Source organism: Equus przewalskii, chromosome 18 (genome assembly GCF_037783145.1).
Source record: "Equus przewalskii isolate Varuska chromosome 18, EquPr2, whole genome shotgun sequence".
Classification (NCBI taxonomy): Eukaryota; Metazoa; Chordata; class Mammalia; order Perissodactyla; family Equidae; genus Equus; species Equus przewalskii.
In genome coordinates, this window is record NC_091848.1 from 59,240,310 (window position 1) to 59,254,216 (window position 13,907).

Genomic DNA, 13,907 nt, shown 5'->3' on the forward strand with positions numbered 1-13,907 from the left:
GTCATTATAATTTAATATTTGGCTGGACCATAAAGTTATTTATTTTTTTATTTTTTAAAAGATTTTACTTTTTCCTTTTTCTCCCAAAGTCCCTTGGTACATAGTTGTGTATTTTTAGTTGTGGGTCCTTCTACTTCTGGCATGTGGGATGTTGCCTCAGCATGGCTTGATGAGCGGTGCCATGTCCGTGCCCAGTATCCAAACCGGCGAAACCCTGGGCCGCTGAAGCAGAGCGCGTGAACTTAACCACTCGGCCACGGGGCCGGCCCCTGGACCATATAAGTTATTTAGTTATGATTAACTAGACTGACATTTCAATTATTTTCCATAAATAAAATATTCAGTGCACTTTTCAGAAGAGAAACACATTTCTTGAGGAGGTAGGAAAATTTTATCCTTCAATATAAGGTCTGTAGCTTTTCAATACGCAATTTTCTTATGTTTAAGAAATATAAAGATATAAATAGTACAGCATCTCTCACTTTAAGTTACAGTTATTGCCTTTTTTTTTAACTTACGCCACTGGCTTGTATTCAGTGTATTTTTAGTAAGCATTTAAAACTTTTATACTGATTTTTTTTTTTTACTTTGAACAGACTTGCACAGAATTTTAGCAAAAAGAATATTTGCTATCAAGAATTTTGAAAATACAGTCAGGACTGTGAGCAATATCCAGACATAAAACACATTAAAATATAGATGTAAAGGCAAAAGAATGTTCACGATGTCCCTAATTACCTACGCCAGCAATGTATGAAAGGTTGGCATTTGAAATAGACTGCATTTCCACAACGCAGTGAACTGGAAATCAAGTTTATAAATACATGGAGATTTCCTTTGATTTAAATCTATTTTCAGTGTCAGTTCAATTAATTATTGTTGCCTGAGCAAATATATGAAATCTGCAATCACAGTGTGAGCCTAAGGCGAGACCTATACAGAACAGTCACCCAATGGCAGAGACAGGCATGCTGAATGTATATCTTAAGAAGCCAACGAATTGGACAACCAGCTCCTGACAATATCGGCTTTAAAGACCCGTTAGCAGATATCAGAAGAATTGGTTTGTAATTTGGCACGTCTTTCACTTTGAACACGGTCCCTAAAGGCTTTTGCACATGTCAGGATACCTGCAAACACAATTTGTTTCAGGTCGACTATCCATGATTAACATTTTCCTCTACTGTCTGTGACCTGAATAATTACTTTTACTGAACTACACACTTAGTTTTTCTATCATGCACTGAGGATTAAAATCAAATATGTTCTAGGTGTTGCCTTTCTAGTTTTGCTCTCCAAATGAGACACCTTTAAAGACTATTTAAATAAACTGTGAAAATAGAAGGCTGCAAATATAGCTCTTAGGGATTATAGAAGTCAGTTAATTAAGGTTTATTGCAAAGATTCCTAATTATGAGAGTCATAGTCTTAAACCTATAATCTTATTTATCCAACTAGAATCAGAATCATCAAGGAATGTTTCTCTTAACTACAGCTAAGAGGTTCTAAGTGATTTGGAAAAAAAATTTTCTTTAACTTTTGTTTAATTGTAAACAGAGAGCAAACAATTAAGTCAGGGTTGTTTAATGTGGTTTCTTTAATATTTCTTGAATATGAGAAAAGACATATACATATAGTCGACTACATTAAAGAAAAAGCAATTCAATGCTAACTTCCTCTTTATCCTCATTTCCACACTTTTTGTACAGAGTAGTAAAAACACAATTAATATAATTGTCTATAGTTTTTGGTCTTTAATATTTTATTTCCTTACTCATTCAACTGTCACCCCATGTACAATATTATTATTCTGCTGATTTTCTTTTTTCCTTACTTGTGACCCTGATAACGCATCAGCATCTTCTGATAAATGGCTGACTCCCTAAGTTGTCTTGGTTGCTTTGCAGATACGCACTCATTTCTCCAAATTTTAGGTTAAACCTTTATTTCCTTCCTCAAATCCTGCTGTACCTCTGCAATATATCAGTCTCTTAGATGCTCTTGGTACGTTAGTCAGCAGCAGCTAATCCCTCAATTGCTTAACCTTTGCTTAGTTCCTTCTGCTCAGAATTCTTACCTTTCTCTAAGCCTCATTTTGCTTGGTCACGTTCTATTCATCTCTCAGAAAAGAGCTTAATTTAAATGCCAATTCCTGAGGAAGACCAGACCTCATCCTCCAGATCTGAGGAATATATGTGCTTAGCACCCTGGGCTTCCTCTGGGTGGGACTTATCACAGTACTAATGACATATTTGTCAAATGCTTTGTTTATTATCTGCCTCCCCACCAGAGTATAAGGTTCATAAGGGCTCACTCACCATTGTGTAAATGTTGAATAAATTAAAGATTTATGAATAGCACATATCATTTTTCCATTTTAGTATAAAAACAATGATATGTAACCTACAGATAATGAGTCAAATAATCTACTGTGGTCCCCTCAGTCCAAGAAAATTATAATGTGTTATCAGATAATTCTGTACAGTGCCTCTCAAGTTGCTTCAAAGAGAATTTCCAAAGATACCCAAGTGGAATGAAGGGAAATCTCTTCCTCTACTTGCAACAGTAAACTGTTATCTTCTGAAGGCTGCCACACAATGATGACAGCTGAAGTTTGGTTCTGGGACACTCTAGTTTGTATAAGATCCTTTTTTACCCAATACTATGATCTGACCCTTTCTGATATGAAGAGTAACTGATACCTCCACATATTGAATTATTTCATAATGTTACCCTTGTCTGGAGTATTTGCATTTTTAAAGATGTGATTTTCTAACATGAGAATTTCAGGCACAAGGAAGAGGACCTTCTTGGTGACTCTCAAAATTATGACGTGGAGACAGTGGCTCATAAAGTGTCAGGCTGCTCATAACATTTTATTATGTATATATGTGGCAATATTTTAGTTCAGTTTAGGCCTTTATGTACTTTTCAAATAAAATTTAAATATATTTTGATTTATCACTATTTATATCTAAAACAAAGTTGAATTAAAGTAACAATAATTGTTTTATAATATTCTTAAACAAAGATAAATTGGGGAAGATTGCTTAATAATATTACTCTTCAGGGGCTGGCCTGGTGGCACAACGTTTAAGTTCCCATGTTCGGATTCTCTGCGGCCCAGGGTTCGCAGGTTTGGATCCCAGGTGCGGACATGGCACCGCTTGGCAAAAGCCATGCTGTGGTAGGCGTCCCACGTATAAAGTAGAGGAAGATGGGTATGGATGCTAGCTCAGGGCCAGTCTTCCTCAGCAAAAAGAGGAGGATTGGCAGTAGTTAGCTCAGGGCTAATCTTCCTCAAAAAAAAAAAATATTATTATTTCAGAAAGTATAATCTCAATATATGGACACTATATTTGATTTTGTGCTTAATATATCTTCTGTCCTTATAGCAATACACTTTTCATGAATTCCTTCATTTTAAAAGTGAAAAACAATTCACAATCTATCCTTCTGATAAGCAGAAAACTAAATTAAATGAACTCTATTCTAATCCTAGAATGAAAGGCTGCTGTATTATATGAAATTATGTAAACATATTTGCATATCTATTTTATTTAAAGTGATATATTGTCTTTATCACCAAACACCAAACAATTGTTTATACCCTATAGGTAAGAATGATTGTACTGGATTGTTTTGTTTGTTTTTTGTGAGGAAGTTTGCCCTGAGCTAAAATGTGTGTCCATATTGCTCTATTTTGTATATGGGATGCCATCACAGCATGGCTTGATGAGCGGTGCACAGATCCATGCCTGGGATCCGAACCAGTGAACCCCAGGCCTCCAAAGTGGAGCACACGAACTTAACGACTACACCAGGTTGGCCCTGGATTGTATTTTTTACATTTTTATTTATTTTCTTATTTATTTTAGGAAGATTAGTCCTGAGCTAACATCTGCCACCAATCCTCCTCTTTTTGCTGAGGAAGACTGGCCCTGAGCTAACATCTGTGCTCATCTTCCTCTACTTTATATGTGGGACACCTGCCAGAGCATGGCTTGACACATGGTGTGTAGGTCCCCACCCAGGATCAAAATGGTAAACCCAGGGCCGCCGAAGCAGAACGTAAGAACTTAACCTCTGTGCCACTGGGCCAGCCCCTGGATTGTAATTTTTTATCAGGTGGCAGCAAAAAAGCCTTAGAAATAATCTGCTAATGCAGAGAGGAGCAGAAGATCCTGAAGATATATTTGACAAGATTTTGTTGACACTATGGGAAGGAAGAAAAAAAAAAGAGGAGACAGGAATTCCATTTTGAACAACTATAAAGCAAATTCTGTGATGTGGAGCTACCTGCTAAATGAAAGGGAAAGCTGCAAAGAAATATAAAGATGGTGATTGTACAGTACTATCTGGCTTTCCTTTATTTATTAGATGCATTTCTGAAGATTATCTGCAAAGTGAACTTATATGTAATATTTTGAATAAAATGGTCACATTCATTTCAACTACGTTTTCAGTAGAATATTAAACTTTCTGCACGTTTTACAGGTTCAGCAATTTTTTAAAACCTTTGTTTTGGAATAATTATTCCAAATTCCCAAAATTTTGAAAAATAATGTATAGTGAGGTCCCACACACCCTTTCCTGAGCCTCATCCAGTGGTAACTACTTGCATAACTGTAGTACAGTATCAAAACCAGGAAACTAACATTGGTAAAATCCACAAGGCTCGTGTGTGTGTGTACCTCTATGCAATTTATCACATATGTAGCTTCGTGTAACTGCCACCACAATCAAGAGGGATAATTGTATTATCACCACAAGGCTCCCTCCTGCTCCTCCTTCATAGCCACATCCTTCTCTCCCTAATCCCTACTCTGGCCACCGCTAATCTATTCTCCATATCTATAATTAGGTTATTTTAAGAATGTTCTATAAGCGAATCATAGAGCATGCATCCTTTGGAGACTGAAATTTAAGGGCACTATGCTGACTGGAAAAGCCATTCAAGTTGTGTGTATCAACAGTTTGCTCCTTGTTATTGCTGAGTAGTATTCCAAGACTTTCGACACACTTATATTTTAAATGTCACCGTATACTGCCTTAATGTATGGTACAGGCTGAACTGCATCTCCTCAAAATTCATATGTTGAAGTCCTAACTCAGTACCTCAGAACGTGACTGTATTTGGAGACAGGGCCTTTAAAGAGGTGATTCAGTAGAATGAGGTCATGCAGGTGGGCTTTAACCCAATGCCATGGTACCCTTCCAAGAAGAGATTAGGACAGTCATGCACAGAAAAAAGACCATGTGAAGACAAAGCGCAAAAATGGCTATCTACAAGCCAAGGAGAGAGGCTTCAGAATGAGACCAACCCTGCTGACATCCTAATCTTGGACTTCCAGCCTCCAGAACTGTGAGAAAATAAACTTTTATTGTTTAAGCCACCCAGTCTGTGGTGTCTGTCATAGCAGACCTCGTAAACAAATGCAGTGTATAAGAATAGTTTTATCTGTATAAATTTGTCTCACCTCTATGTGTTCACATACAACAATACTTCCTGCTATAAGACAATCACTTGTGTATCCACATAATTTATGAATGCTTCTCAAAGGGAGTTTTTAAAATCTCTGAAGGTTTTTCTGTATCATGCTCTACAATAAATTATGTTATCGGGGAATTAAAGAAAATATATACTTATAAAAATGATACGAGTATTCGTGCCTAACTACATTGCAGTAAAAATCTATAGTGTGATAAAGGGAACATTTAACTGAAAGCAAGTAGATATTTTAAGAAGACAGTTTAACTACTTTTTACAAACTGCACCTAAACAACAGAATTTGGGCACATTGCTGGATACTTTTTGCTGTTTTTTTTCAGAGTGGATCGTGGTTAAGCATGTTAGCTGCAAGGTTTTTACAACATAGAGAGGAATTATAATTAACATGAATTCTTACTATATGCTTTGAAATGGAAAAGGGATGGTAGCATAAGTGGGACAGCTCAATTTCAATTCATTTAGCAACATTTTATCTATGTCTGACATTTGCTGGCAAGTAATGTGGACTGGCTCATTAAGATACTGGTATAGGATTATACCAAAAACATAAGTGCATAGACATTAGAGAGAAGTATTGTATCTAATTAACCATACCACTAAGAAGTAATCCCAGAAGTATCTTTCTGCACCTGGGGAAACAATAAGAACAACCAGAAAGTCACCTCTGCAGTGTACAGAGTACACACCTGTACCTCTGCAGTGTATAGAGTACACACCTGTACCTCGGCAAGTGTACAGAGTACACACCTGTACCTCTGCAGTGTACAGAGTACACACCTGTACCTCGGCAAGTGTGGGTCCACCAGTGATATTACGCATCAAAAGGGAATGATGGGTCTGTGCTGAGAGAACAGCAGTGGAACTTACCGTCTTGATCCGTGGTCACTGTAATAGCTGTGAATGGCTTGGGAGAAAAACTCAACTCAGAAACTCCATTCATGGCTTCTATTTCAAAGGTGTAATTCACGTGAGACACAAAGTCAAGAACTATCACAGAATTGTTGATCAGGCCAGTATGTCTTGGGATGAAGCGGAGTCCTCCACCACAGTCCTCACACTGGCTGGTGTCTAAGCCACATTTCTTACAGATTACACTGTATGTGAGATCTTTTCTCCCTCCTGTGTCACTTGGTGGACTCCATTCCAAAATAAGGGCTGTTTCATTGATGTTAAAAATCACATTCCTAGGAGCTGAAGGTGGCCCTAGAGAAAAGCAATTAGAAAACAAATGTACATGTATAGGACAATGAATTTTGGTGTTAACTTGAAAACTTCATCAATAAACACTTGTTGGTCTTTTATATTAGTTCGAGGTCTTTCTTCTGATGAGATGTGATGGTTTTAATTACATGTTAATAATCATATCATAATTTTCAAAATTTGAAAAAAAATAGTAACATACTTATATAAAATGCATTGTATTCAGTCTTTCAGTCTTCATACTAAGCTTGATGTGTAACTAAACCTCCCTTTCATTACCTTTGACAATCTCTAAGTATCTGTTTCTCACAGACTGAGAATAAATGACCACAAATTTAGGGCTGACAGACAGTTTGGAAGAAGAGGGAGAGAAAGGACATTGGAGGCAGCACAAAGGCTGTCACTCGGGCTTTGCCAATTTCGTGGGCTAAAAGAACTCTGCAGAAAGGAGAGAACTGGGTGTATATAAGAAACGGTAACTCAATTTATCTAGGTTAATTTCACCCCACACAAAGAAGTGTGCTCCTAAAAGCTAATAAAGAGACCCGCATAATCCTCTAAATTTGTCATCAAGACTGCATAAACCAAGCTGCTCATGGGTGAGAGAGAAGCATCTTCCCTCAGCCTTCTTTCCCACTATCTTCCCCTACGAATCACAATGCACAAAGCACTTAATATCCTTGAACTACTCCAGCCTTTTCTTAAAATTGTGTCAACAATCTTTTACACTTAGATCTGGGTCCTTGAGGCTCGAGTTTCATGTCACTCACTGAACAGATGGTCTACAAGGTGCCAGGCAGTGCCCTATGTGCCGTACGTGAAATGTCACAGAACCCTTTCTGTAAGAGACTATGCTTATGACAGACATGTTGAAAAATAATTCATTGCATAAATAACTAATGAAATAACATTCCTGCTTAGTTTTAAGAAATCTATAGCTATTCTTTACATTTCTGCTATCAAAAAGATTTGCTTAGAAGATAGGCAGGAATTCTCTGTGACATTTTCTTCATAGAAAGAAATTCAAGCTCTGATATAGACTCCTCTGGGATTTCAAGATACAATCATTCATTCATTAAATAAAGATTTTTTTTTAGCAATTACTATGTGTGCCAGATACTCTGCTAGATTTTCGGCTTATAGCGTGAATGTGACAGACATTAGTCCTACTTTCCTGTTACTTACATTTTAGTTGCATGGCTAAACACACATACATATAAACAGAAGAACAGAATTCAAATGATAATAAGTGTGATTATGAAAATCAAAAGGAGAGGAGCTGAAATAAAAACTCTGAGAAGGACCAGTCTGAGAAACATTCTGAGGAAGCCTCATGGAGGTGCTGAAGAGGACGTGCAGAGAGGTAGGAAGAATATTAGGCAGGTGTGTAGTTATTTAGTCAAGAAAGATCTTAAAATAGTCATGGAACTGGCAGAAAGTCACTGTGGCTAGAATGCAAAAGGAGGAAGCAAGAAGTGAGTTATAAGGAAAAGGAAGGGGCTAGATGATGCAAGAATTCTGGCTCATTGGAACCAGTCTCCATATGTTTCTACGTAGAGCAGGAAGTAACCCACATTTTACGTATGGAAGTGAAGTGTTTTAAAGAGCTTTCTGACTGCAGAGTGGAATGATCCGAACGAGTCCAGGGACTTAGCAGTGAGATCTGTCACATGGTGCTAGAGTAGCAAAGCACTTCGTCGACCATCTAATGACTGTATTGGGAGTGAGATATTAAGAAGTGTTATTATATGTTTTCCTCTTTCTTTTTGCAGGATCCTGCTATCAGCAACCTGATGAGTAGGGACCTCAGCAACCTATATGTACACCACCTAAAGCGAGACCCAGAAATGGGACAGTTTTTCTAAAAGGGTTCTGCACACCTTGCTTTATGCCAATGGTTTATACCCTTTCAGGTTCTATAGAGTTACAGAAATGCCTGCGTTCGCTAAGGAAGACATGAAAGGAATTTATAAACGAGAGCAGAGGGACAAGTGTGGCTTTCTTCTTCCAACCTAGATGTATGCCTGGGAGATAAAGATTCATTATCGTTACCATGATAACATCTTCCTACAGAACGACACATTCATGTTGTTGCTCTTTTATTTATAATGGAAAATAGGATTATTCACTTATAGTTCCATGAACAGGAAAAATGTTATCAATTATGTCATGAGCATCTGCAGGTATACAACTGTCCACCTAGAGATACTTTAAAAAAACAAAAAAAGGCAGACACACTTCTCCCTCAAGGGCCCTCATACTAATTTGCATGACGATTAAATAGGTTTTTAATTGCTGCTAAATTATGCCGGCTAAACTGTGATTTCATGCAAATATTAAGCTGTAATGACATGCAGTGAATCATTTACTAAGATTTAGAACTTGGAACAAAGAGAGACAATTAATTGTAATCCTCAGATTCAACTAAATTATGTGTCACTGGGCTTTTATGAATGTAGCATGATTGCTTTGTTATCATTTATTAATTATACAAAGATTATGAGCCACACTTGGAAAAAATTGTGGCAGCAATAACTCTTTTGGACACCTCTGTATTGCGAACTCCAAGGGATTTCCTTACATTGATTTTTTTTCTTTTAAGGAAACAAGCAATTCACACAGAAGAAAAGCGATCTCCACACTTCACCCCCCCAGACTGGCTTCAGAAGAAAAGGGCAATTATTCTGATTTGCAGCTAGCTGTTTTTCAAGCCCATCAGATAATAAACCTTACATAAAAACTACAATTTTACTTCTACTAGTTTGTCTGGAAAACACATTTTTAATCTTCTTCCTTTTTTTTTTTTTTTGCTTCGATTTGGATTCGGCCTTTGCACTTTTAAAGAATAAAGAAACAGTGCTCTCACAGTGAGCTTACGGGAACCTTGTGGCAGTGCTGTCTCTTCCCCACCCGGGAAAGCACTGGGCCTGCAGCCCCTGTCTTCCTCTCCGAGTAGCAGAGGCCAGGTGGGCCTCTGTTTTGTTTTGTTTTTTTATGCTTGTTTTGTTTTAAGTTTTTTTTATGGAAAATGTTTTTAAGCAGAACTGTATTTCCCACAACACATCCGAGGCAGCTGCTCTAGCCCTACGAGATACCACATGGAGGATGAGTTCAGTGCCCACAGCAAGACTCCGCTGGCCGACTGACCCAAAACATTCTGCAGAACACCCTTAAAGAAAGGCTACACAGGAGGAGAAAACTGAGGGGTCATATTTCACTTACTGCACTGATTGCTGTAGGCTTCTATTTCATGTTTCTGATTAGAACTGTATTGACTCATAAACAAACAGGGGTCTTTTTCATATCGCCTGGAGAGTGACTATTCACCCAGAGACTCTATAGCTAATGGTGGCTTGCAGATGAATTTTTTAACATTAAGAACAATGAAACTTTTATCCAAATAATGGAGGATATCAAGTCATCAAAGGCTATTGATTACTACACTATATTTCACCAATTCTTAAGTTACCACCTGCCAATAATTTAAATGTTTGTTAATTTAATGGCAACCAAGACTGTAGTAGTACAGTTTCCTAATAAAAAGCAAATTCCTTCATATCTATGAGTTTAGAAATGAGAGAAAAATTTTTCTGTGTTAATATATGTCAAAGAGAACACTGAAAAATATACTGAACCATCTAGAGATGTTGAGCTATACACTTTTGTAAATGAGTAAATTGTAGAATTTGCTAAAGAAAAATAAATACATATAAACAAATGAAAAAGTATATCTGCAGATTTTAATAGTATACTAAAATTTTAAGTTGTCAGATTTGCATATACATAATTTAAAACTCTAAAAGTCATTTCATTCTTTGCATTATCACTATTAATTTTTATTTTTTAGAATTTTTTTTGAGGAAGATTAGCCCTGAGCTAACATCTGCCACTAATCCTCCTCTTTTCTGCTGAGGAAGACTGGCCCTGAGCTAACATCCGTGCCCATCTTCCTCTACTTTATATGTGGGATGGCTGTCACAGCATGGCTTGACAAGCGATGCATAGGTGTGCACCTGGGATCTGAACCGGGGAACACTGGGCCACCAAAGTGGAACATGCACACTTAACCGCTGAGCCACCAGGCCGGCCACTCTCACTATTAATTTTAACTTATATCCATATCTATATCGTTAATCTAATATCCTTCCTATATAATCTTTGAAAACTGTATTTAATAGGAGTAGCTGTAAACAAAATTTTGTATGCTTCTCTAAACAACTTTGTGCTTTATAAGTTTTGTTCCTAAAATGTGTGTATATTTGGAAATGGATGACGAGTGATCACAAACTGGGGCTTCAACCTCACCATAGCGCAGGTTCTAAACTGATTTATTCACACAAAGAAATGAGGCCCAGGAAAGCACTGTAATTATGTTGAGGTCACGCGGGGCAACAGAGGTAGGATGATACCTAGGTCTTTCATGTTTAGATTTTCTTTTTTTACTCTACCATACTGTAATCATCCTAGAGAGGGAAAAAGTCTGGTAAATCAATTTAAATATTAAAAGTATTTTACAGAGCTTTGCTTAAAGAGAATCATCAAACATAAATTTTCAAGACACACAAATCAGTGAGCAATTTGTTGCCTTCCTACAACAGATTCCTTTTAATAATGTTATCTTAGAGCATTTAAAAATAATTTTACATACAGAAGAGAAATTCAAAATTGGATTGTCAAGGTAAATATTGCTCAAAATACAGCACATGTGCACTTCAAATCCTTTTCATTCCACATCCTCTCATTTTCTTCAATATTATTGCATCTACTTGAGTAACTAAATTTATGTCTAAAATTAAGACTTGTCATCCATTAATGTTTTCAGAGTACTGTGAATGAGGACTTAGATAATTCTTTTTAGATTCTCCACAAATTCTTAGTCATCCTCATGTTCCAATTTAGGTGTTATTCCTTTGTGACACTTTCCTATTGTCCTCAGGCAGAACTGATCACTTTTTATACCTCATAGGAATATACTAAAAAAATATAGCCAACATTTTTGAATACTCATTTTGTTCTAAGGCATATACTTAATATTTCACACGATTTATTTCATTCTCTTATCACAATAAATCTATAAGGTAGTTATTGATATCTCCATTTTATAGAAGAGGTGGGTTGATGCTTACCAAATGTACATATTACACTGGAATATTTGTATTCATGTACACAAGTCTATCCTGGTCCAGCCTGATCCCAAGGTGATATGTGCTTTAACTAAGGGAATGAATAGAATGCATGGCTTTGTGCAGTCTTCCAAGAGTTATTTTTTCACACCGTGCAAATTTTGACAAATACTGGAGAGTAGAGAGTTCAAGGTTATAATCTTTGCAAGAGCCTGGTATTATTGATTAAGGAGAGATCCACATGATTTGAAAATCACTTGAGAAGTGGAAGAGGATGTTCATATTACGAAAATGAGATGAACTAATTAAGAACTATAGCAAAATGGGCAGCCACCCACGTCACACCCATTTAGAAGGAATAGAAGCTTCTCAAAATACAGTTCTGGGGACACTCTAAAACCTGTAAAGCAAACATTTGTGGCTAAAAATTTCTATGCTACAGAGCACGGACAAAATTTTACCTTGGGAAAATTCCAAAAAATAGTTAACTATCCTCATCAATCCAGAAAAAGAACTCATTATAATCTCACAGAATAACTAACTGTAACAATTGCAGAATTGTGTTATAGCTGTGTAGGCCAAGAGGTAAAGGGCAAAACCACAAGCAGGATAAAAGCACCCTAAAATACAAATGAAATGATGAGCAGTCTGGCCTTGGGTCTTTTGAGTCAAATATCATCCAGTTTCTCTAATACTATGAAAAAAAAAAATCACAGATACCTACATACCACACTTTCTGTGTTTGAGTTAATTATTTTTAATTAAACACTCATTAGAAATGAAAAGAGTAATATGAAGAGCCTAAGCACTATCATAATTTGGGAGAGAAAAGCAAAACAATAAATGAATATATTAAAGCGAATTAGTAAACCTTTCTCAAAATGCATCACATTGTAGGGTAATTATGAATGCTCTCTTTCCAAATATGGATGCTTCTTGGTAATTGGTCTGTCGTGTACAAGTAGATGATACTGAATGGGACGATTCCCTCTGAATTCCAACTGTGAAAGCCAGGAACAGCACTCTGGCAGCAAGCAGTAACTCAATTCTTCAGCATCAGCACAATGACACTTAATACCTCTTCCTATAGAGGAGCCTCTCCCAGGTGATTTGGTAAAAGAACCTTGGCTGAAATAAAAATTGAAGTATTTGTATTTAGCAAACTCTATGAAGCTCGAGTGACTTTTTACATCAGTGATTCATAGTGGGGAAACTGGGATTCATTACATACAGGTGACTATTCTGTAAAGGGCCGTTTTAATTTTAAAATATACCATTGCAATACACAGAATGAATATTTAGAGTTATTTTCTATGATAGGACAAGCCTGCTAGAAGTAATAAAATCCATCTTTGTAGTTTCTTCCTTTCTGGCCTCTGAAAAATCGTGGCTGCTACCGTGGGTTTACAATGCACCACCTAAGCAATTAGTTGCACTTTCCTATTTCAGTTGTGAGATGGAAAAGGAAGGAATCAGAATGGTTTTCTCCATGCAAAATGAGCCTAAAAAGACAAAGAGAAAAAGAACCACAGAAAGGGGGGAAAACAAAGGACAGAGAGCAAACAGAGCAGTGGACCTGGATGTGAGCATGATGTACCACCCAGAGCAGGGAAACCTGAGTGGGGCAGCTTAAATGAGGAACATCTCTCCTGCTGCATCTCAATGCACTGTTTGTTCTACTCAAAATAAGAGTGAGAGAGGAGTCACCCCCCGATGGCCTAGTGGTTAAAGTTCTGTGTGCTCTGCTTCAGTGGCCTGTGTTTGGTTCCCAGGAGCAAAATTACACCATTTGTCTGTCATTTGCCATGCTGTGGCGGCTCACTTAGAAGAACTCGGACCTACTACTAGAATATACAACTATGTACTGGGGCCTTGGGGAGCAGAAAAAAAAAAAGAGCGGAAGTTTGGCAACAGATGTTAGCTCAAGGCAAATCTTTCCCAGCAGGAAAAAAAAAATCTCAAGAAAAAAAAAATAAGTAAGAGTGAGAAGATAATGACTTTCTCAAGTGGTCCATTATTCCAGCAATGAAGAAGGCATGTTTTACAATGTTAGCCTTACAGCAAAAATAACT

The 13,907-nt window shown here is 37.0% G+C and overlaps 1 protein-coding gene across 11 annotated transcripts in view; it reads right to left on the bottom strand.

Annotated features, from left to right (window-relative positions):
- EPHA6 (EPH receptor A6) overlaps positions 1–13,907 on the bottom strand; it is a 779,380-nt gene that overhangs the window by 411,619 nt on the left and 353,854 nt on the right. For 10 of the 11 annotated variants that reach the window (XM_070582909.1, XM_070582908.1, XM_070582906.1 and 7 more), the window contains one exon: positions 6,380–6,715. The exons of the other annotated variant lie outside the window; for it this stretch is intronic. In XM_070582909.1, coding sequence (XP_070439010.1) covers positions 6,380–6,715 — 336 coding nt within the window. The remainder of the gene's footprint in view (positions 1–6,379; positions 6,716–13,907) is intronic. 11 annotated transcript variants of the gene reach the window in all.